Source organism: Physella acuta, unplaced genomic scaffold (genome assembly GCF_028476545.2).
Source record: "Physella acuta isolate Inbredline_101_S28 unplaced genomic scaffold, ASM2847654v3 ptg001316l, whole genome shotgun sequence".
Classification (NCBI taxonomy): domain Eukaryota; kingdom Metazoa; phylum Mollusca; class Gastropoda; family Physidae; genus Physella; species Physella acuta.
This window is the reverse complement of record NW_026732831.1, coordinates 17,956-44,017: the sequence shown is the minus strand read 5'-3', so window position 1 is coordinate 44,017 and position 26,062 is coordinate 17,956. Positions and strand designations below refer to the sequence as shown.

The 26,062-nt window shown below is 37.5% G+C and overlaps 1 protein-coding gene across 2 annotated transcripts in view; it reads right to left on the bottom strand.

Annotated features, from left to right (window-relative positions):
- The window catches only part of LOC131958313 (uncharacterized), a 109,742-nt gene extending 84,528 nt beyond the window's left edge, over nt 1–25,214 (bottom strand). Inside the window, exons 1-2 of one of the 2 annotated variants that reach the window (XM_059323277.1) lie at nt 25,100–25,214; nt 20,266–20,367 (exon numbers count right to left, since the gene is read on the bottom strand). In XM_059323277.1, coding sequence (XP_059179260.1) covers nt 20,266–20,367; nt 25,100–25,110 — 113 coding nt within the window. In that variant the 5' untranslated portion in view covers nt 25,111–25,214. Of the gene's footprint in view, nt 1–15,060; nt 15,146–20,265; nt 20,368–25,099 lie in introns of those variants that run through there. The other variant, XM_059323278.1, reaches the window with a different exon arrangement.
- Nucleotides 25,215–26,062: the final 848 nt, after the last annotated feature.

Here is a 26,062-nt window from a genome sequence, read left to right as displayed (position 1 = left end):
GGGAGGTAATGTAACCTGACTACAAGAAGGGGGAGATAGCTACTCTGTAACTCACACAAGAAGGGGGAGATGATTACTATGTAACCCTCACAAGAAGGGGGGATAACCTGACTACTCTGTTACTCGTACAAGAAGGGAGAGATTACTCTGTAACTCACACAACAAGGGGGAGATGATTACTATGTAACCCTCACAAGAAGGGGGGATAACCTGACTACTGTGTTACTCGTACAAGAAGGGGGAGATTACTCTGTAACTCACACAAGAAGGGGAGATAGCCTGACATATGTAACCCAGTCAAAGGAGGGGAAATAACCTGGCTACTCTGTAACTGCGGCAATGGTAGAGGAGATCACCTGACAGTAACTCAGGCATGGGGAGGGGAGATAACCTAGTCCGAGATTACTGAATACTACCAGACTGAAAGGATCCCGGATAGTAATTCAATAAAACAGAGATATTGGCCAGTTATCGAACGTTGGCGAGGATAGCTTATTGAAAATGGGGCGGGGGAGGGATGAGAGGGGGAAAAAAATCCATGCACATTCCTCTTGAATGGAAATCTAGGCTAATAACAAAGGGAAGTAATTTGCTCCTTTTTTTAGGGCAGCCAAAAATAAAATTAAAACATCTAGGACATGATGGATATTGCTAGCCAGAAAATTCAAGCCAAGCCTTGGCAAGGCACGGGTGCACTCATTAAACGCTGATCTCACTAGTTAGGTTCCACGGTAAATTGCCTCAGTGGGCGCAGGGGAAGATCGGAATTTTTAACATAATTTAGAAAGCCCGGAAATGGCTAGCTAGCTGGTACACCACAAGGAAATAGAAACTAAAACATCAGCGAGAAAAAAAAATGACATTTGTTTATCTCAAATTTTAACATTAGGTCCGTCAAAAAATGCTATTAAGTCATGTCAGATACTAATGGTCATTATCTCGCAGAAAAACATTAAGGCCAACATAAAAGACATTTATCTAAGAGAGTTGATGGTAACCAACCATTAGAAAAACATACGGTCAGGCAAAAAATGCCATTTGTTCATTTCATTTACTAATGGCGTGAACTCATAGCGAACCGTAAGCAAACAAATGAAGAAGAAAACGTTCAGCAGTGCTTAAAAGTGAACTGTCAAACCTTTCGTTCGCGCCCAAGGAGAACATAACTTTTCCATTAACGAGAACATACCATAATTATAATTGTACATTCTTTTTTTATTTGATTTTTTTAAAGGTTTAAAAAATAAAATAACATAAAGGTGTTTTTTTAAAGTAACTTTTTTTTTCTTCAAAATTGGCACATGCTAATTATGAAAACATAGGCATTAAGGCGTTAAATAAATCTTCTTGTACTCAAAATTACTCCAATTGATACAGTTCATACTGGGAACCAACCAATCTTAGCATTGATAGAGTGATAACATGTTGTCTTTTAGTAGATCTATTCATTAGAAACCAGAATATGTAGGGTTGCCAGATACCTTTTCCGAAAATACTGGACACCTTTCCATCCTTCCCTTCTCATGTATGCCGCAAAGCAAAAGAAGGGGGTAACAGAGTATTATTCATATACTTGTCCAGTATTTATATTTATTTTATCCTGGACCGTCTGCTCAAATACTGGACTGTCCAGTTCAAAACTGGACACCTGGCAACCCTAAGAATATGAATGAAACGAACATCAGCAGGCAAAACACTAAGGCTTGAAGAAATGTATTTTAACACACTTAAAACCAACATTGGTTATTCATGAGCATTAAAATTGGCCTTTAATAATTTAGTGATTACAGAAACACAGTAAAAGAACTTTAAATCAGTAGAAATAAATAGGGATACGGTCGAATCAATGAGATCACATCTGAATTATTATCGAGATCTAAATGTGAATGTGAAGTAAAATGCAAAATCAGTACTTAATAACATTGAGATAAAAATAAAATTATCATCTATATATATAATTCTCTTCCTCGAGCCGTTAGAAAACAAGCTGCAAACGCTCTCCCTACCTCCCCACCCCTACATGGTTTTAGTGAGCTGTGTTCACTCTAAATTTTTACAAGCAGAGCCAACGATTTTAAACGTAGGGGGGGGGGAAAGGAGGGGGGGAGGGAAGGAAGGGGGGGGTTATGGTCCTTAACGAGCTACTTATAGTGTTTTAAAGAAATATTTTCAGTGTCAGCCTTGGTACTGTCGAATTCACAAATTATGAATTATTGAAAATTAGAAACAACTAAATAGCGGCGTATGTTATGCCGCGGGCCGGCTCGTTAGCTAAAAAAGACGAGAGCACCGTTGGTGAAGCAACAACAGATTGAGGCAGACAATGTGCACACGATCACTAGAGCCCCTATTTCACCAGCGTGGCATGTTGTTTTCACGAGGCTAACACCTTTACATCTTGAAGACGTTATTGGATGAAAGGCTCGGGACAAACACGTCGGGCAGGGTTCTAGTGCACGTCACAAGTGATGTGTCATCTTAAGGTGTACTGCTGGCTCAGTGTGTCATCTCTATACACTGCTGGCTCAGTGTGTCATCTCTATACACTGCTGGCTCAGTGTGTCATCTCTATACACTGCTGGCTCAGTGTGTCATCTCTATACACTGCTGGCTCAGTGTGTCATCTCTATACACTGCTGGCTCAGTGTGTCATCTCTATACACTGCTGGCTCAGTGTGTCATCTCAAGGTGTACTGCTGGCTCAGTGTGTCATCTCTATACACTGCTGGCTCAGTGTGTCATCTCAAGGTGTACTGCTGGCTCAGTGTGTCATCTCTATACACTGCTGGCTCAGTGTGTCATCTCTATACACTGCTGGCTCAGTGTGTCATCTCTATACACTGCTGGCTCAGTGTGTCATCTCTATACACTGCTGGCTCAGTGTGTCATCTCTATACACTGCTGGCTCAGTGTGTCATCTCTATACACTGCTGGCTCAGTGTGTCATCTCTATACACTGCTGGCTCAGTGTGTCATCTCTATACACTGCTGGCTCAGTGTGTCATCTCTATACACTGCTGGCTCAGTGTGTCATCTCTATACACTGCTGGCTCAGTGTGTCATCGCTATACACTGCTGGCTCAGAGTGTCATCTCTATACACTGTTGGCTCAGTGTGTCATCTCTATACACTGCTGGCTCAGTGTGTCATCTCTATACACTGCTGGCTCAGTGTGTCATCTCTATACACTGCTGGCTCAGTGTGTCATCTATATACACTGCTGGCTCAGTGTGTCATCTCTATACACTGCTGGCTCAGTGTGTCATCTCTATACACTGCTGGCTCAGTGTGTCATCTCTATACACTGCTGGCTCAGTGTGTCATCTCTATACACTGCTGGCTCAGTGTGTCATCTCTATACACTGCTGCCTCAGTGTGACTCTATACACTGCTGGCTCAGTGTGTCATCTCTATACACTGCTGCCTCAGTGTGACTCTATACACTGCTGCCTCAGTGTGTCATCTCTATACACTGCTGGCTCAGTGTGTCATCTCTATACACTGCTGGCTCAGTGTGTCATCGCTATACACTGCTGGCTCAGTGTGTCATCTCTATACACTGCTGGCTCAGTGTGTCATCTCTATACACTGCTGGCTCAGTGTGTCATCTATATACACTGCTGGCTCATTGTGTCATCTCTATACACTGCTGGCTCAGTGTGTCATCTCTATACACTGCTGGCTCAGTGTGTCATCTCTATACACTGCTGGCTCAGTGTGTCATCTCTATACACTGCTGGCTCAGTGTGTCATCTCAAGGCGTACTGCGGGCTCAGTATGTCATCTCTATACACTTCTGGCTCAGTGTGTCATCTCTATACACTGCGGGCTCAGTGTGTCATCTCTATACACTTCTGGCTCAGTGTGTCATCTCTATACACTGCTGGCTCAGTGTGTCATCTCTATACACTGCTGGCTCAATGTGTCATCTCAAGGTGTACTGCTGGCTCAGTGTGTCATCTCTATACACTGCTGGCTCAGTGTGTCATCTCTATACACTGCTGGCTCAGTGTGTCATCTCTATACACTGCGGGCTCAGTGTGTCATCTCTATACACTGCTGGCTCAGTGTGTCATCTCTATACACTGCTGGCTCAGTATGTCATCTCTATACACTGCTGGCTCAGTGTGTCATCTCTATACACTGCTGGCTCAGTGTGTCATCTCTATACACTGCGGGCTCAGTGTGTCATCTCTATACACTGCTGGCTCAGTGTGTCATCTCTATACACTGCTGGCTCAGTGTGTCATCTCTATACACTGCTGGCTCAATGTGTCATCTCTATACACTGCTGGCTCAGTGTGTCATCTCTATACACTGCTGGCTCAGTATGTCATCGCTATACACTGCTGGCTCAGTGTGTCATCTCAAGGTGTACTGCGGGCTCAGTATGTCATCTCTATACACTTCTGGCTCAGTGTGTCATCTCTATACACCGCTGGCTCAGTGTGTCATCTCTATACACTGCTGGCTCAGTGTGTCATCTCTATACACTGCTGGCTCAGTGTGTCATCTCTATACACTGCTGGCTCAGTGTGTCATCTCTATACACTGCTGGCTCAGTGTGTCATCTCTATACACTGCTGGCTCAGTGTGTCATCTCTATACACTGCTGGCTCAGTGTGTCATCTCTATACACTGCTGGCTCAATGTGTCATTCTATACACTGCGGGCTCAGTGTGTCATCTCTATACACTGCTGGCTCAATGTGTCATTCTATACACTGCTGGCTCAATGTGTCATCTCTATACACTGCTGGCTCAGTGTGTCATCTCTATACACTGCTGGCTCAGTATGTCATCTCTATACACTGCTGGCTCAGTGTGTCATCGCTATACACTGCTGGCTCATGTGTCATCACTTTACACAGTGAATTACACTGTGTAAAATTTTAGCAAACTGATGGTCCATTGTGGCGTATCTTCACACTTTGCTTGCTCATCTATGACATGTTTACGTCTCAAGCCTAACATCTTGATAGTTCGCTGTTAACGGTGGTTGCAAATTATTTATTTACAACAAATGTGCACTATTGTATCTAACATCTCTCAGTGCTGTCTAATGGTACAGGGGTTAAAATTGTTTCTTTTACTAAGGTAAATTTAAACATATTCAGGTGAACCTAACTATGCCATATATCAGTATTTCTAATCTACACATTTATTTCTATTTAAAAATTACGAACGTCTCAAGACTAGAAGAAATATGTCGATGATAATTACTTTGATAGAGAACCATAACTCGAGAATTAAGAGACCGAATGTTGAAAATTAAAGATAAATAACCCAGTGTTAAAAAACCATGAATGCTTTCAGCTGATGACGCTATAAAGCGTTGGAAGCGATCAACAAGACAGCTCCGAGGTTTGAAGCTATTGATCTGTTCACGGCCACTCGTATAGGCTAGGAGGTTAGAGCAATAACACATAGGAATCAATCGGGGATCAATACTTTACACCGAAAATTCATGGACCTAACATACATACTACATTTCTACTAGTGAATAGGCAGCTAATAACGACTGCCCTCGGTATTACATCACGGTAAAAGCTGGTCCTTACACAAATGTTGACGGGAAAAGACTAGCGTATCAGATTTTCTATCTGTATATAAGAAGAATCTGGGTAAAGAGTAGTATTTGTTATAAAAAGTGTAAGTATTAGGGTTAAGAAGACATATTTGACCAGGATTAGTATAGTAAAAAAATATTGCCTCAAACACCTATCTCCGATCTAATCTTTAAAACCGAACATTTTGCTGCTTATAATTTTTTTTTTCTGTGCCAGAGAAACATATCCAGGCTAAAACTTCATAAGAACAAATAATGTTGTCAAGTGATGTTCTATGCAAGGGGGGGGGGGGTGAGGATCTAGAGGTGTGTAAATACAAATAGGCTAGAACTTTATAAGAACAAATAATGTTGTCAAGTGATGTTCTATGTAGATGGGGGGAAGGTAGGATCTAGAGATGTGTAAATACAAATAGGCTAGAACTTTATAAGAACCAATAATGTTGCCAAATGATGTTCTATGGTGAGGGGGGGAAGGTAGGATCTAGAGATGTGTAAATACAAATAGGCTAGAACTTTATAAGAACCAATAATGTTGCCAAATGATGTTCTATGGTGAGGGGGGGAAGGTAGGATCTAGAGATGTGTAAATACAAATAGGCTAGAACTTTATAAGAACCAATAATGTTGCCAAATGATGTTCTATGGTGAGGGGGGGAAGGTAGGATCTAGAGATGTGTAAATACAAATAGGCTAGAACTTTATAAGAACCAATAATTTTGCCAAATGATGTTCTATGGTGAGAGGGGGTGGGGGGAATCTCGAGATGTGTGAGATACAAACAAACACGCGCCAGAACTGTAACAGCTAGTTGGACCATCTGTCCAGCAAGCCACGATACGGGGCAGGTGTATATTGTTTTAAGCCTATCTTCAACATTACAGGCCAGAAGATGGCTGGTGATTAGAGGTGACCAGATCAAGGTGGGGAGGGGGGGGGGGCTATGGCAGACACCCATCTGTTACCTGCAAACATTCACCACAAGCAACTGATGAAATACACGCCGCAGTTGCCAATGTATTCACGTTTACGTTGAGTATAAGTTTTACTCACGCGATTCGCATTCCTTGAGAGCTTGTCATGTGTTATATTTACCGAAGTATCAGATCTGTACACTTGTTTTATATACCGCCATTAAACATTTTAAAGCGAATATATTGTATAACACCAATTATTACACTACAGTAAATTATTTGTTAATAATAAAAAAAATATCTTATATATAATATTCTCCGCTGTTAAAGCTGGTAAAAAATTGTTTTAAATCAAACTGACCCGTTAAAAGGGTATTTTTTTTTTGTTAATCTGAATTAACATTGAATAAAAATAAACCGGGGGTGATCTCCCCTAAACTTTCTCGAATATTCTTATATAAAATAACAGGGGATGAGAACTCGGGCTATAGACATGATTTTTAATCCATTTTAAATACTTAAAGTTTTAAAAAATTCATAAAAAACGTTTTAATAACAAGCTTTTATGTAATGATGCACTAAAAAGTAGAAAATAAATTATAGACTACTATTTAAATAACTATAAAGAAAAGCGTGGGTCACTTTAGTATCTATTGGATACCTTTACTAATGTTAAGGAAGACACCCACGCTTTTCTTTATAGTTATTTAAATAGTAGTCTATAATTTATTTTCTACTTTTTAGTGCATCATTACATAAAAGCTTGTTATTAAAACGTTTTTTATGAATTTTTTTTTCAGTACTTTACATGTTTTATCTACAATAGAGTTACATGACTAAAAACCATTGCGCGCCTTCTGAATATCACGTTCAGTAGGCGCGCAATGGTTTTTGAACGCAGCCATTACGTGGTCGTGATGGCGCAGCTATTGATGACGCGTGTGGTGTGGTTGGCTAGACATGCCTACTAATTCGGTCCAAATTTTAATTAATTCATAAAAAATCAATTAGGCATCCAATTAAGTCAAATTTAGTTTCAGATTGCATTGTCTTCATGTCTTGACCCACGTGCCAACTGTGAATCGTGTCGGTCAAGTAGAACTGTCCGAATTTTCACTCCTGCGTTTCCGTCTAGACAGACAGACTGTCGACTGACGAGGAAGTGAGTTAAATAAAAGCTTGTAAAAAAAAATTCATAAAAAACGTTTTAATAACAAGCTTTTATGTAATGATGCACTAAAAAGTAGAAAATAAATTATAGACTACTATTTAAATAACTATAAAGAAAAGCGTGGGTCACTTTAGTATCTATTGGATACCTTTACTAATGTTAAGGAAGACACCCACGCTTTTCTTTATAGTTATTTAAATAGTAGTCTATAATTTATTTTCTACTTTTTAGTGCATCATTACATAAAAGCTTGTTATTAAAACGTTTTTTATGAATTTTTTTTTCAGTACTTTACATGTTTTATCTACAATAGAGTTACATGACTAAAAACCATTGCGCGCCTACTGAATATCACGTTCAGTAGGCGCGCAATGGTTTTTGAACGCAGCCATTACGTGGTCGTGATGGCGCAGCTATTGATGACGCGTGTGGTGTGGTTGGCTAGACATGCCTACTAATTCGGTCCAAATTTTAATTAATTAATAAAAAATTAATTAGGCATCCGATTAAGTCAAATTTAGTTTCAGATTGCATTGTCTTCATGTCTTGACCCACGTGCCAACTGTGAATCGTATCTGTCAAGTAGAACTGTCCGAATTTTCACTCCTGCGTTTCCGTCTAGACTGACGACAGACAGAGGAAGTGAGTTAAATAAAAGCTTGTAAAAAAAAAATTCATAAAAAACGTTTTAATAACAAGCTTTTATGTAATGATGCACTAAAAAGTAGAAAATAAATTATAGACTACTATTTAAATAACTATAAAGAAAAGCGTGGGGCACTTTAGTACTTTAGTACCTATTTTATATCTTTACTAATATTTGAGAAGAGACCCACGCTTTTCTTTATAGTTATTTAAATAGTAGTCTATAATTTATTTTCTACTTTTTAGTGCATCATTACATAAAAGCTTGTTATTAAAACGTTTTTTATGAATTTTTTTTCAGTACTTTACATGTTTTATCTACAATAGAGTTACATGACTAAAAACCATTGCGCGCCTACTGAATATCACGTTCAGTAGGCGCGCAATGGTTTTTGAACGCAGCCATTACGTGGTCGTGATGGCGCAGCTATTGATGACGCGTGTGGTGTGGTTGGCTAGACATGCCTACTAATTCGGTCCAAATTTTAATTAATTCATAAAAAATCAATTAGGCATCCAATTAAGTCAAATTTAGTTTCAGATTGCATTGTCTTCATGTCTTGACCCACGTGCCAAATGTGAATCGTGTCGGTCAAGTAGAACTGTCCGAATTTTCACTCCTGCGTTTCCGTCTAGACTGACGACAGACTGACGACAGAGGAAGTGAGTTAAATAAAAGCTTGTAAAAATAGAATAAACTCTCGTAGACAAAAGATTGCACACCAAGTGAACACCAAATAAAAAAGTGCATAATAGTGCGCAATATTATTAGTACTTTAAAAATTTACATTAGTTTTTTGAGAAATCGGAAGTAGCGTAAATTAGTACTTCCGGGCAACGGAAATTACTCAAAATTTGACAGAAGGTAGAGAATTAGATCTTATACTTACATGTGCAATTTCATTTATCTATCTGAAATAGTACTCAAGTTATAGGCTTTTGAAAAATTCAAAGTAGAAAAAGTACCAGTTCCGGTTATCGGAAATCGCTCAAAAGTTGACACGGATCTACGATTTTGATAAAATACTTATATATGAAATTTCATCAACCTAGCTGTAACGGTACTCAAGTAATCGTGTTTACACACGGACAGACATACACACACACACACACACACACAGACACACAGACATACGGACAGAATTGCAAAGCCCAGTTTTTCAGACTGGATTACTCATAAAACCTCTTAATTTTGATAAATCTGGATTGATAATTTTTGCCCGATTAAAATAAGTCCTCTATACTTCGGATGTGATGAAGGACTGAGGTGTAATACGGTGAAAATTTCAAGTGATTTTTTGCACGATTACAATACTTTCTCTATACTTCGTATATACGAGAAAGTAAAAAGAAAAAAAAATACAATTACTGAAAAGTAAGAGTATTATTAAATACCAAAAAAAATCGAAACAATAATAATGATATCAGAGGACAACATAAGTAAAGACTAAGAATTGACAGAACACTATATAAAGTGTTGCCGCCCATTTGTTGTGTACGAGATAGATCAATCAACACAGTTCTCACCCCTAACACTACTCATAAAGCGTTGGGTCAGCAAACATGCAACGGTAGGCAAATAAAACGTTAACTCGTGCCAAAGTCTTAAGATTCCCAGCATATACAGTTAAAGATGATTGATTTCCGATAATCAGCAAGACTTAACAAATAGAAACAACAGAGGACCTGGATAAAGCTTTGACCAGACCATCTGGTGCGGATTAACTCCATTTCCATCACCCGCCCTCCCACATAACTCACGTAACGTTCTGAGGTCGTGTTGCACAACAGATTCAGGTAAATGGATTGCCTGGCTATATCCCTGAATTACATGACTACTTGCTCTCATAGAACGTGTTTTAATGAAAACAACATTGATTTCTTCTCCGTCAAGGGATACCAAACTACCTTGGTAAGGTTTATATCAAACCTGCTCCTAAATTAACCCTAGTTCTAATCTATTCCTCTTTAAGTCAAGCACGTTTTAAAACGCTTTACGACGTTCTAAGGATTCCGAGCTATCAATCCCCGCGGTGCCCTTAAACGGAAATGCGCCCATATTAACTAGCACATTAGTGCTCCTGAGCCTAAACGTGTTTATATTACGTGGTCGTTAACGTCCTATCCCCTGCCTCACATGGGCACACCTCTTTGCTAATGGCACCTGGGGTGCTAAAAATATCCCAGGCAGATTGTCCACGGGACAACGTGCAAGCAATAAGATAATACATGTTTACACTGCCTGCCAAGATGCCCAATCGTGAGCTCCCCTCCCCGCGAGATTTCTGCTCATAAACATGCAGACTACGCACATGCCGTATTGATTGGTTCGCGTGTGTGTGTGAGAGAGAGAGAGAGCAGCGTTGATAGGGTTGTCGTTTGATTTTGTGAGTACACAACTGCCGATGTGCAAGCAAAGGCCTACGGTTTATATGTGGTCATTACAAAGTAAACACAAGACGTAAACATATTCAAAGTTAAAGACAACATGACGTCATCATCTTACACCACATACTATGTAGGTGACAGTTAAAGAGAAGAAAATTGAAACTTAAGGTATTGTTACGGACCTTTCGGAACTGAATAGTAGAGTTCCCCTGTTTGATTTACATCGTCACATGAAAGTAGAATTAAGTTAGTGTTTGCCCAGCCACCTTTACTTTTATTTACTTGAGTCAGGTACTGATCAGAACTGGGTGGACTCAGGACGTCTTTAGACTTTAGCCCGGATCCGAACTCTAGACTAACAAGTTAGCCGTGATTTCAGTGATGATGAACATACGCTTTTAAAAGTATGCATGGAAATAACTTTCTCATAACCCAGTACGAATGTTTGCGCTATCACATTAAGAAGACAAACACCCCGATTAAAAAAACAAAAACATGTATCAATCTCCCCCCCCCCTCCCCTCTCGTGACATTCAAATCCCATGTCTGTGCCCTCATGCTAGTGACACGTGATCTGTACGCAGCCTCTTGCTGGATGAAACACTACACCCACACAACTTGACGACGCCTAGTGAGTACACCCACACACATGGGTATACCCCACACAACCTTATGACGCCTCATTTAAACCGCCCCCACACAACATTAATAGCATCCTCACCCCCACAAACGTTGAAGCCACACAGAACCGCTGTTACGCAATAAAGATAAACCCGACACTTACTGCAACGTGTGTGTTATATGAGAGAGAAATGTTACATCAACTTTCACATAAACCAGTGTGTAGTCGTAGTTACACATCTCATACAAATCGCGTCTGACTTTTAATTCACAGCAACCCACCTTCCACCTCTTGTTAAACGTGTATCATATTTGTATACAATTATACAGAAGTATCACATGACCGTCAGCCCCCTTCAGCAAATTCACCAAGCCAGGCATTTTCCTACACAGCAAAGAAGCCTGGCTTAAATTTCCATTGTTATAAAACGCTGACATATCAAGCTTTGACATTTTTCTCAAGTGAATTGGCCTCTAGCTAGATGATCTCCATGTATTGGCTCTCCTACGCCCAAGTTCTCGTATTTTGATTCGATTAGATCGGCTTCTACTCACGGCTGTCACAGACGGCTCAGGATTTTATTTTTTTACTCTATTTTTTCAGGGCGGGGTGAAAATGTCCTTCTCGTCCTTGCGTGACGTGACATGTTTGATAAAGTTTCAGCGGGTCAGAGATTTAATGAGAGATGAACTGAGGCAAACTAAACACGGCAGTGACGTCAGGGATTTAAAGGAGAAGGAAGAAAGTATTGGGCCAGGCAGAAGATTGTCACGTTTTGAGAGATAACTATTATGTCCTGTTTTAAGTCAACACATCATCAACAATGCAGGCAAAGTATGTTGTAAATACATATGAATAAATAAGTATTCTAATTATCGAGCACACATTTTAACATCGAAAAAATAATACACTTTTTAGTAACCTTATCCTACATGTTCAAAGAATTGAATTTAATGTTGTATACATTTGTTTAAATTGGCATGGATTAAAAATCTAAAAAAAAAAAATGTAATTCAACACGATGGGGAAATGTTTACAAAATAAATCCTAAGGACCTATAGTCTTGTAGCTTTATATTATAAGACACGCTGCTCTCTGTTAAAAGAAATGTAACTTCTAGTGGCGTTTTTGCTTAAATACCAGCAGCATACAGCTAACAAGTCAAATAATTAACGAGAGCTAATTGTTAATTTAATTAATGTATGAGGGGAAGTAGATTGTAGATCGTTTGCACAACAGAAAATGAGTATTCATTGTCTTTTTGGGCTTAACATTTTTACCAGCGATCCCCTAATTTAAATCCGCTCATAGTATTAAAAAAATGCGGTACGTTCATCTTTTAACAAGAAAATCACACAAGGTTAAAATAACTGTGAAATGGAAAGAAAAACGTGAAGCAATTAAAACCAAACAACGAGGTTATCAAACACTAGTCCATCCCAGGCGTTCAATAGCAGGATGTTTGGGAGGACATGCCTGAGTCGTCAGCCGCGGGCCAATAACAACAGCACATCATCTGGAATCAAACATCAACAGGGGGGATAATTCAACCACAGAGATTTGCTTCTCTTGTTTCCAGTCAAGATAGACAGGTACTAGCAGGGCCTGGTCTAACAAGGTGTGCCAGTGATTGTTTCGTCGTGTCAAATAGTTACATTGTGAAGAACTAAGTAAAATGTCGTGTCGCCTCAATACATTTGTTTAGTATTGTACCAATCCTGACACCACCATGCCTACCTTGGCTTTGAAAAAGAATTATTGACTATTTAATATGATGTTTAGCAACATATAAATAAATTGTGTGGAAGGGGATATCTATACATATTCTATATTTTACATATATTTATATACTCTATTATACATTCATATGTGTGTATATATATATATATATATATATATATATACATATATATATATATATATATATATATATATATATATAATTAGCGCAAAGCTAAGTCACCACTCGACGAAAGGTAATTAAGAGGTAGCAGGTAGTAATGTGTACGACCTCAACAAACCAAGCAATCACCAGACAAAGCGTCCATTACAGATAAGATTAGCTATAATTTTTTTTTATCTATCAAACAGTGCGGCGGGCTCGTAAACACTGTAATCCCCTGACGGATCGGCTCACTACATCTTAATCCAAGCAACGCCTGCCACGGCATATTACATTACGAGAGCCGATAAAACGTGTGTGATTCTATGAAATTAATGCCTACAGCGTGAGACTAACTGCCACTGTGTAGAACCACAGGAATAGTCAAGTCTCCCATGGGAGTAGTGATTACTTCAAACTACCATAAATAGCGCTACGTCAATCTATAGTATAGCGCAGATCTGTGATGCTGCAATACAGTTGCTTGACTAGGAGGTCGCAATGTTTGCAGCGGTGTGTAGTTCTCGGCTGAGCAGCCAGAAATAGAGCACCTAGACCGGGGGGAAATCCCTAAAGGTCGTACTTAAATAAATCGCGTGTAGTCATTGATCCCCGGCGTTAAACAATATCGGTCCCGTCCCCCCCCCCCCCCCCGCTACATATATCTAGCTCGCATTAATACTGCCAGGGCTATAAATTCATTTCTAGCTTGACATGTTTTTTTCATATTGATCCAGTTTTCTATGCAAATGTTTTCAGTGTATACCGATAGATCAACGTGTTTTTAATGACAAATGTTTTTCAGCGTTGAAGAAAAAAGTTTTCATGGGCAGGGGCGGGATGTAGCCTATATTCCCCCCCCCCCTCCCCCACATTCGTACTTCTTGTGGGCAAAATTTTGCCAACGCTCAGTAAATTTATTTACATAATTTAAAAAAAAACTCCGCCAATTGAGGACTTCCAGTACCGTTTCGCCCTCGCTACATTACATTACCGAACAACAACATCGTACTAGTTAAGGTAACTATTCAGTTACATAATGTTAATATTTATGCACATAACGAGGGTGTTTAAAGACAGTGGGTGTATCTGGGAAATAGTTCTACATGCAGGAATGCGGCCAAGATAGGGTTGCAGGTCAAGTGTTTACATCATGTAGAAAACAAAAGTGCGGTGCTGTTCTCTGCTGAATGAGACATCAAATGCCCTTCTTACATCACAGAGCAGGTAACATTGTCAACATCTAGGGGAAGTAACTCGCAGGCTGGGGCTACATATTTTATTACGCTACAACAGGGACAAAATTTATAAAGCACACTCGAACTATATTATCAAAGTTGTATAGAACCGCAAATATATTGTAGATGCTAGATATCTGCATAGATTAAAACTCTGCTAGAGCAACTAGATCTAGATAAGTAATCAAAGTTGAATAAGCAAAAATCAATACTGAAGGAACTCGATCTAGATATTTCATGAAAATGGCCATATGAAAACTTAAAATAGAACTGTGATTTTTCTCTAAATTACTTTCAAGGTAACGCAAAACTGTTTTAAACAAACAAATGTTTTAAAATGATTCACGTTTCAACTTATTTCTTTAAACCAACAAAGCGTTTATTTGGAAAAAGAACCGGAAAATGACTATTAATGAAAACTATCAAGTTTTTAAAAGAAAACTTTTTTTTACACAAGTATATTGTTAACAACCGTGTACACACTTTACGCACACTATCGTCTTATTATAAGTTAAAACTGATTTTTTTTTTTTGTAATCGCAATTGTATTGAACATCAAATTCCTTCTCCAAAACAAAACAAAATTCTAAACATGACTAGACAGAAGGTCTATAAAAATAAATTTTACTCACATTGTACTACTGTTTTTTTTTCTTTCTGCCAAAGCCTTCAGTTGATTACTGAGCTTCTATATTTAAAAACGAATTACTGAATAAGTAAACAGTCAATATCACGTGACTTAATTCAATGCTGATACACTAGCTTATTTCATAATGGGAATTCCGGGAAAGTCATTCGAGTTTAAGTTAGGAAATTTTACAAGTGCCAATCAATTAATAGATACTATGTAAGTGGCCTAAAAATGAGCGGGCTTTTTCAAAGAAACGTGATACATTTCCTAATCAAGTTTTCCCCTTACTTAAACAGTACTATAAACAACGACATTTCTAATTGAGTTTTCCGCTTACTTAACTTGGACTGTGAGTCACTGCATACTTAACGCAACTTTTACTGTCGGGTAATTAGCCTTACTACAACCAACCAGACTACTTCACACTTGGAGCCGTGTCCACAGCTGATATCTAGGCGGTGTATCACACGGTGTAACATCAGCTGCCTATACTGGGGCAGGCAGGCACCGTGTAGCGTCAAGTTCGATCATGTCGAGCGTGTGAACCTCACAACCTAGGGTTCTATCGGCGACGAAATAATTCTAAAGGGTGTTAGATCCCATAGGGTTAGAGTTTCGCCAAACATTGGCAGATTCCAGCAAGCATAAAAAGTTTGCCTTTCAAACCTGACGGTCTATGTGGCAAGTGAAGTAGAGTTCACTTTTCTGTAATCTCGGCATGTGAATAGATAGTGTGGTCAGCATTAAGCTCAGCAGCCTTTTCTTTCCCTAACATGAGTTAGGTACCCATCAGAGTTGGGTGGACTCAGGGACGGTCTACTGACTTGAACCCGAATTCGAACTCGAGACTTACGGGTTAGCAGTCCAGCTCTCTACCGCTAGACCACTCCGTCCCGTTCCAGAGCAAGCATACATTGAAAAAATAAACTTATTTACGATAATAGTAAATGGTTACAGTAAAAACGATGCGTTTTACTACAACCAACTTCATTATGATTTTTCTGATTTTTTTTCCTACCGAATTCTGCAATGTTGGCCAAAAATTTAAAAAGATGACATTTTTCATTTGTTTCTCCCCGACCGAACTGTCCCCGAACGACAGTGAGTAGAACGCCGAGAGCAAGCAATCAATTTATTGCCATGGTATTTCGTACTCAACTATTGCTAGTTCAACTCGGTAACAGAAATCAGGGCGCGCCAACACAGGCTTGTTTAATATACAGGAACACATACAAATGTTTTATAACTAACAAACTTACGAGAATCATAATCGATTTAAACCATTCAACTCCCAAAGAAAACTCTGACAAAGACTTTTTTTTAATTAACGTGTTATTCTTTTATAGCTTCTTCATCAGAAAACATTTATTTAATACTATAATTGTATTAATTTGTCTCAAACCAAACAGCTAAGACGAAGCAAGACTCACAGTAGTTAAAAATCCCACCCCATTTCATACAAATAGCCATTTAGTCAGTTAGCCGTGCGAATAGCCGGTAGAGAGAGACAATACACTGTGTGCTATTCTTCTTTCCCAAGCTTGTTGGAGACATTCCAACGGCTGCCTGCCCGACTCGTGGCATCGATTTTCTGGGTTTTAATGCATCCAGACCCTCGCTAGACACTTTCCGGAAGTGCCCCGTTCAGCTTTCACTTGTTCTGGTAACATCTCTTTCCTCTATACTATTTTGCTTAGTAAAAACACATGGGGTCTACCATTGTTTTATCTAAGGAAACCCTTTGAACACAAAACAGAAGTCTTAATAAGTGGAGTATCTGTAATGTAGCCGTTTTGTGAAAAATCGGGATAAATGAGTCGCCGTTTTTTTTAAACCTAAAATCCAATAAATAGAGATCTGGAATAATAGGGGAGAGGGTGGGCGGGGTGAAGGAAGCGACAGATTTTTAAAACATGAACGAAATCGAAATAGAGGGGGGATTTTTAGAAAGCATTCAATAGCTACACGTTAGGAGAAAAATTGCGACACGAACTTGCAATTCAATACAGAGATCTAATTATAATCAGGAGTAATGATCGTTATAAAACATGGGCTTAACGTTTTGGGAGAAGTAAATTGTGGTCCACACTTGGGTTTTACTGTAGAACACAACAAACATTAACCTAACAAACAACACGACTATGTTTCATTTTCCTAGAACGAAGTCAGTCAGTGGCTCCAATGCTTTAAGCGTGTGTGTGTGGGGTGGGGGTGGGGGGGGGGGGGGGTTCTAGCGTTGGGAACAGCTTATGTCTTGGGTGGTGTAGCAAATACGTGAGTACTCCAGCAAGAAGCTGACACTGGCATGGTTGTTACAGAAATTATGATGGAGACAAATGATGTAGCGCTAGATATCACCGGGGAAAGACACGAATCACAGCAGAAATAGTGCGTGTATGTTTGCATGTGTTCTATTTACCAGCCGATGGAGAAGAAAAAAAACACAATTTTCTGCAAAATGGCTAGTTAACCTAACAATCAGCTGAATGGACGCCTGTAGCTCTTGTCAAGGAATTCGCCCCCAACCGCTTTTAAGTAGTAACACTCCAAGACGAAATTCTACTGAGTAAGCACAAAACACAAAGCTATGCGCCATTTGTCGTTAAGTGGTAACTGACGCTACCATATCACTGAATCAGTTGAACTTACAGCAAACATTGTTGCCTTACGTACAACATAGCATATCACGCACGATGCAACAGTTGGGTGTATATATAGCGGTCACAAATGGGTTTTTTTTTTCGCATTTCGGTTCACAACTGATGGTATGCTGGTCTAACTGTATGGTGTTAATATCGGTCTAAATTGTGACCTGTCAGATTTATCCACGCAATATAATAATTTAAAAAATAAAGCAAATCTTAAATCTAAATGTGTATTAATTAATTGGATAGCACTATACAAAGAATGTAAACTGAAGCCTGCAGTAATTAAACATGGCACACACCTTTGACTAATGTCTTCCTTAATTCAAAATTACTACTCCGCGAATATCATTAATAAAACACAGAGCCCTACATCGATTAGTTTTCTATTGAATCAACAACAAACTAAATTCCTTTCCTCCTCCGACCACCCATTTGAACTAACCCTATCGGGTCCTTTGCTCCACCGCCCCACCCCACCAGGGCGAGGAGCTGAGAAACTGGGACATAAAATAATTGACAGCTGTTACTAGTAATCGACACAAGGAAAACAGTTTGACCCACAGACTGTTTTGTTTTAACGCACGGCTGGAATGTTTCTTCTCAAGCTACGTCCCGGCTGTTCCTGAGAGTGCCGTGCGTTTGTCTCTTCCACGGACTGTTTGCTCGAGAAAAATACCTCCATAAAGGCTTATCCAGTCATGAGTTCGATCGTTCAATGGCTAAGAAAACATGGCTGGCTAAACAAAATTCATAAACTATATAACTCTCTGATAAGGAAGAAGAAATAACCATGTTTACGTTTGACACAGAATTTGATCAATGACATTTGCTAGAGATTGTTCTAAAACAATCTGTATTGATATTGCGTTGTCTGTTATCGATCTCTGTCAGTTATATACGAAGGAGAGTTACAAACAGAAATATATATGCAAAATTGTTACATTTTTTTATAACAATTCTTAATAACAAGATACTGCTGATTACATAACTTAAAGTGTGCTTGTAGATCAGTTGAGCGTTGAGGAATATATTTTTTTATTGCCATCACTACTGTACTAACCCTAATATATCACCAGCAGAGATAATGTTTTTTAAACTATGCGTAAAAACTTAACACATATTTCTCTCTACCAGATTTTTTATGACAACAAAATAAATTTAAACCAGCAGAATGTAGGAGGAGAAAAAAAAAGAAAAAAAAAATCATATTGAATTTGGTTACAGTAAGCAAAAATATTACAGCGAGTTAAAAAAAACATACTGTAAAGCTATTGTTATATTACAGTCATTACGGGCTGGGGCCCTTACATTAGCTCTTGCTGATAAAAACATCACATGCATTTTTGGGTACTTCGTGTAATATATACACTTGCAAATTTCTAACCCTGCTAGCAATAACAACCCGCTGTTTTAAAAAACAAACAAATGATTAGCTAATTTAGCATTGAGTAGAAACAGTTTTCTCCATGGGGGTAAGCATGAGTCAGCCATGCCCAGGCGGATTTATTATGAATTGATGTGTGGCGAGCCAACGACCTGAGACGTACACAGCCGGCGTGTTTGTTCCACTGTGAAGTATTGACTTTCATTGTGTAGATCCCACACGGGGGAACGGGGTGTCGGCGGGGGACTCGGGAAAATAACCATTGGACTCAAATACTAGTTGGACAAAAAAAAAAGAAGAGAGAATGGTTTCATGGATAATCGTGAAAGAGACGGGGGTGGGGAGGATTCGAGAGGGGAGATGGTGATAATGAAATTGTCAACGTCTGAATATGCGACATCGTCAGATAAATGAACCTAGATTCAAAGTTCATGCTACATTGTGTATGTATATTAATAACTAAGTATTGTATTAAAATAACCATTTTACTAGAATACTGGTTTTAAAAAAAAAAGAAACGATCTGAGTAGTTTGATACTAGTGCGTTGGCATGGGACAGGGAAATAAGATGGGCAACCAACGCGGAAGAGACCAATAATCGTTGAAGAATGTTGCCGTATCATAGCAGAGACACACAAACAGTGCACTTTTAAAAATTGCACCAATACATGAAAATAAGCAGTAAAAGAATACTTTGATCTAAAAACACGAAAGCTTGAATGTTGTCATACATCATCGTGCGTGTGGGGTGTGGGGGTTGTGAATAACTGTCAATATCAGCTAAACAGACTCCTACTGTAACAGCGATTTTTAAAAAAGTAGGGGATTTTGTTTTATATGGATTTAGAAAGTAAAATTTTACTAAACAATAATTTGACTTGAATAGAAAGCCAAGAGGGAAGTAGTGCGTCACAGGGGGGGGGGGGGGGAGAGTAGAGAATTAAGTACTGAGAGATAGAATGCCGGTAGCAGCAGAACAGCGATATGTGTTACAGTATTTAACGCTATACTGTATAAAAGAATATATACACATGCAGTTAGAAAAAAAAAGGATTGGGTACTATCTGCTATAATGGCTCAAGTTATTATAGTTAAGTGTACATACACAAACACAGTGACACACAAGTTTGGGATCGAACACACAAACAGCCACGACAACACAGAAGGTACTCACATTTTGACGCCAGGTGGTGGCTCCCAGACGCATTTCCCTGTGGCCAGGTTGGCATACATGTGCTCCTTGGACTGAGGTTCTATAATTTCGACCCACTCCATCCTAAAAAATAAACGGTATAACAATCTTATTATAATAACTCAAAAACCTATCGCCGTGTTATCACGTGACAAAGCGGAAATTATTTTATAATAATAAAAAGTTAAAGAAAAAAATTCCAAATGTTAAAAATAGAATATACTTTTACTGCATTAGTTTACTTAGTGATTTGTAACATAATAGAACGTAAAAGTTAAAAAAAATGTACGCCACTGTAATAGTTGCTCGTAAGTATTCCTGAGTGTACAGGCTATGCTTGTACATTTAAAAAACGTATTTCCTGTAGTGATGATAAGGGGGAGGAGGGGGATGAGACTAAACTATTCTTTGAAAACTCTTTAGTGTTATTTATATATTTATTGAGAAATGGTTTTACATATTAATATCCACATAAATATTCAAACACTTAAAATGGAAAAGAACAACAAATACATTATTATCTGATATATCTAAGTAATAACTTCCTGTAATTACGAGTCTAGCAATAACCAGATATCAAAATTATACAGTTCACTCCTTCTGCTGTCTAAAACATTTTCTTTAACAAAGGGCTGTACAGCTTGACACACACACACACACAATGTTAGGCTGACTTAAGAAATTCATGTACAATTCATGTAAGCAGCAAAGCTTTAAAAAGATTTTAAACCATTCACCCACTGGGTTACACTTCTGTTTAAAAAAAACGTATGTATAAGTGTGTCACACTTGAATTGTCAACTACAAAAGGAATGGGTTGGTGAAGGGAGAGAGAACAAGGTCAAAGTTTTTTTTTAAAGAATAATATTACATGCTAAGCACTTTACAGCCTTGGGTATGATTCCACACATGTAAATCAATTAAACAAGCATTACAAATATAACTAAACTACACTTACTTATGTTACTTTTATTTAACAGAACATAAAATAGAATAATACTAAGATATGAAATAAAATCAATTATATTTTTTTTAAATAAAAATATTGATTTGTTTATAAATATCAATAATTAATCATAAATATGCATTTGTTTTTATATTTTCATTTTTAAAATATTTTGGAGCACTTTTAGTACACAAGGTGACAAATAGTTACAAGTTTTCTCATAAATATGCATGGTCTTTCTATTCAGTTGAAGTGTCTTTCCACAAGTTGGAAATTTTGTCATTGGAAAGTGTATACACAAATAGTGTGTAGCAGTAAGTCATCCATGACCAAAGTCTTATCCTAGCTTAAACTTAACTTAAACAGTGAATGCGTGATAGTGTGGTGTTTGAAGGGAAGGCAACTGTATGGTGTTGAAGGGAAGGCAACTGTATGGTGTTGAAGGGAAGGCAACTGTATGGTGTTGAAGGGAAGGCAACTGTATGGTGTTGAAGGGAGGCAACTGTATGGTGTTGAAGGGTAGGCAACTGTATGGTGATGAAGGGAAGGCAACTGTATGATGTGGAAGGGTAGGCAACTGTATGGTGTTGAAGGAAGGCAACTGCATGGCATTCAGAGGGCATGTAACCATAGTGTTTGAAGGAAAGTAACTGTCTTGTGTTGAAGGGAAAATCTTTTTTTTTTTGTTAAAAGCAAAGTTTAGTATATCAGAATTAAGACAAGTGGTTTTTTTTTTCTTAATATAATAAGCTATAGATAATGGCTTTTAACCTAGCCATTATATTACATAAATAAATTTTAGTTTCTATCTAGGACTTTGCAAAAACTGGTAAATTTGAAAAGATAAGAAAATAAAATATACTGTTGAAGAAAATAACTGGATTATGATTTTCTGACAATGAAAGTACACAGTACATATATCTATACTGCATTACATTTATAACATGTAGCATCTAAATATTTTTTTAAACCAGACTGAACGTATAGTCCACTGATGTCGTGGCTACACAGCAAAGAAAACCCCTTATCTCGCTTATATCTTGACCTCTCAAGTGGAAGGAATAGCTAATGTATAACTTAGCAGTACTTGAAGAGCACCATTAGGGTGTAGACGTCAGTGAAATCATATAGGCTCAGCTATAATGACAGCTATCAAAATGAGCACCCACACATTCTAGCTCAAACTTACAGTCCTGCTATTTCTTAGCTATGGTGTTGTGTTTAGTCAATCACAAACCTAAACATACATACACAGTGTCGTTAAAATACAACTCAAAAGTTACATACAGGCATATTATACTGCTCGTATGCTCTCAAGATCTACAAAATACAGCGCAAACATCTTTTTAGTCAGGTTTATTTAAATTATAATTACAAATGGCACACCAGTTTCATCACCATATGTGATTGGTCCAACACTACAAACTTTTAAAACAAAAACATCACAATAAGTGACAATAGATGAAACAAAATAAATCAAACAACAATCAATATCCCTCTCATTACCACTTACATACTAAACTATAAGTGCTAGTTATCAGCTTTTTTTATTCATTTTTATTAAAATAATGAATGTATTAATTCCTTTGATGAAAAAATATATTGATAATAATTTCAGAATCTATATGTATTTCTAACAATTATAGTACTTACATCACTATCATCCTATGTATACTAGCTATCATCCAATGTGAATTAACAGCATAGGCAGTTGTTAGTTACTAGTATAACGTCAGTCACCTTTGATAACATGTATCAGTTTTATGACCAGATGAAAGTCGTGTATTGTTATAATGATTCAGGCTATAATACACATAAAAATCATGTTACTCTTAATGACCATCTAACTTTTAACCCTGACTCTTACCGGCCCCACTAAGCACAGTGTATTTTCAAAATCAAATGGTACGGTCACATAAACAAGTTAACTATATTTCTTTTGCCCCATAGACCATCAGGTTCAAAAGGGACCTCACATAATTTACTAACCCTTAGAGTGATTATGAAAAGAAAACGATACTATACATATGTTAGTAAATTAAATAAGTAGATAACAATGTGAAATATTCAAAAATTGCTGGGCCTTTATCTAAAAAACCCAAATAATAATAGGCTACTGAAAAATGCTAACTCTTGAGGACTAAGCAGGACACTGAAAATATGAAATTAGCCCACAAAACATTTAAAAACATCAACTAATCACAACCCGAACAAATTAAACAAATTTAATAGGCCCTCGCTAAATTTGACTGTAGTTGCAGTGACTATTGAAATAGGACTAGTGAATACAAATACAACCGGGATGCTAGAACTGATACAGTGATTAAACATAACAAAAGGCCAAACAAATATCAGATTTGTTTTCAATTAAGCCCCAATCATTTAATAATTAATTAGGCCAAGTATTTACATAGTAGGGCCTAGAGAGAGCCTGATAATTAAGTATAATCTAGACCTAAGGCTGAAAACTTGAAAAGTAATAATATAGCTTAACTAAGTGAACTATAAGCTAGATTAAGGTCTAGATATCTAGTGAAATGTAGATTACAGAAATCTATCACTTTGAGGACAATAAAATCGACCAAAGCTAGATTTGTGGAAGAAAGGTGGCTGGCTAATTATTTCACAATTTTGCGATGTTTTATAAAAGTTTTTAAAATGTTGCATGTACCTTTTTAAACAACTTTATTAGGTAAAACTTTTCAGAAATAAATAACGGTTAGCAATGTTTTCATCAGATGCAACAAAGTTGGTCAACTTAACAGCTCTCAAACACTGCTGCTTAATTTAAAGTTAGGTGAATTTATCATTTCTGGAATTGATATATTTAGACATAGCTTTTGGTTTATTATTCAATTATCTATTAATTAGGCCTATAGTATAGTATATTTGACACAAGTGTATCACAATGTCAATATGCGTGTATTAGTTTGAGTCATATTATTATTAATAATTAATTACCTATGCATTTCTTTCCCATTACTAGATAGATTCTAGCTGCAGTCCATTTTAAAATGTTATGGTCCTAAAAATACAATAGATCTAGGTCTACTTCTAGATTACCAGACAGATTGAGTGATTGAGATCAACTAGGATAATTTTAAAATTCTCTCTTTTCTCTGCCACTGAATAAGCTAGATATTTAAATGTGGTGTCAAATGTTCTCTTAAGGGGTAAGGAACTTAATGGTGTATTTAAAATAACAGAATATTTAATTTTTTTTTAATCCATAATATTCAACCTAAAGTGGTCCTAAAGTGTAAGTCAGTGTACTGGTAAGAATAATGTAAGTCAAAATGCAGTAAAATTGAGATCTAATCTAGAAGAGGTCTAGATCTAGAATCTAGTCTAGATCTAGTCTATATATAATTATATTGGAATAGGTTAGAATTAGATCTAGATTTCTCACTAAATCTAGATCTAGAGAAATCTAGTACTAGAATCTAGATCTAGATCTAGATTTCTAGATCTAGACAGTAAGCCTGGCCTATTGCTCCGAATTCAGTGCGCTTTTTGTTGTTTTTCAGTTGTTGTTTTTTTTTTCTATAAAATAAATTTTACTGATGATGATTGATGATGTCTAAAATCAGGCTCTAAACTCTTAGATTTTTATTAGAACAATAGGACACGGAATAGGGCCTCTTCTAAAATTCTAAATTTTGTTCCTGAACACAGCAGAATAAGAAACTATCGAATACTCGAATAGCAACCACTGGAGTTCATGATCAGAACTCTAGACAGGTGGTTGGAAGCGGAGTCCAACCTAGGAAACGGAGCAAGCGATCGCAAACATCGATTTTAAGAATTTTTAAATTCTCTAACTCTAATTTTTTTTAAACCAAAATATTGGCAAAAACTAAGTTAACAAACCTTTCTTCCATGCCACTTGAAATGCTGCTAAGTATCCAAAAAATAGTTTCCTAGAAGAATATCCTTAGAATATCACAAAACCGGTGGAACAATATTCCATTCGCCATTTTTTTTATTTTGCCCAAATTCCCTTTGCTGCCGAACCAAAACCTATTGCATTTTTAAATAGTTTATATTATTTGTTAAATCATTACTTTAAAGAACACAATTGCTTTTCGATTTAATTTTACAGTTTACAATAAATCTAGATTTTTATTAATAATATTTTTTATAACCACACATTAAACAGAAATCATTTGCACCGAAGAGATACCAGTGTCATTTCCGTGTATCTAAGGTAGAATCAAATATGCCAGCTAGTTCAAATTAGCAAGTGGTTCACTTCGTGTAAAAAAAGCTTACCCCAGAAACTGCAAATACATATGTATTTACGCTGTTTCTTTCAGACATCTCTTTGCACGTCTACCAGTCTCCGCCACCACCACGGATCACGATCCGGAAATTTATTCTGCCCCCCCCCAGATAATTTTGAAATGCCCCCTCCGCCCCCCCCCCCCCTCCCTCGAGAAAAAAGTCTGAAAGTAACATTGTGTTCATATCTTATCTTTTAATGTTCATAGATTAAACAATTATTTTGAAAAAAAAAATATTCAGAACAAGAATTCCCAATTTTATTTTTTAATATATAATAAAATAAAAAGTAATTGAATTGTAATTATGAATATAGGAGTATGTGTATTCAGGTTAATTGATTTTTTAAAAATAAGTTTAGGTTATTACTCTGCAACTTGAAAAATAAGTCAATATACTGTCAACTAACCATATACTGCATGCTACTGCCTTTTGGATGTGCAGGGTGGAATAGGGAGGGTCTCAACTCCTTCCCCCCCCCCCCCCCCCCCCCCCAAGTCCACAAATAGACAACTGATACCAGCAAACCAGTGGCGTAGCGAGGTCGGGGGT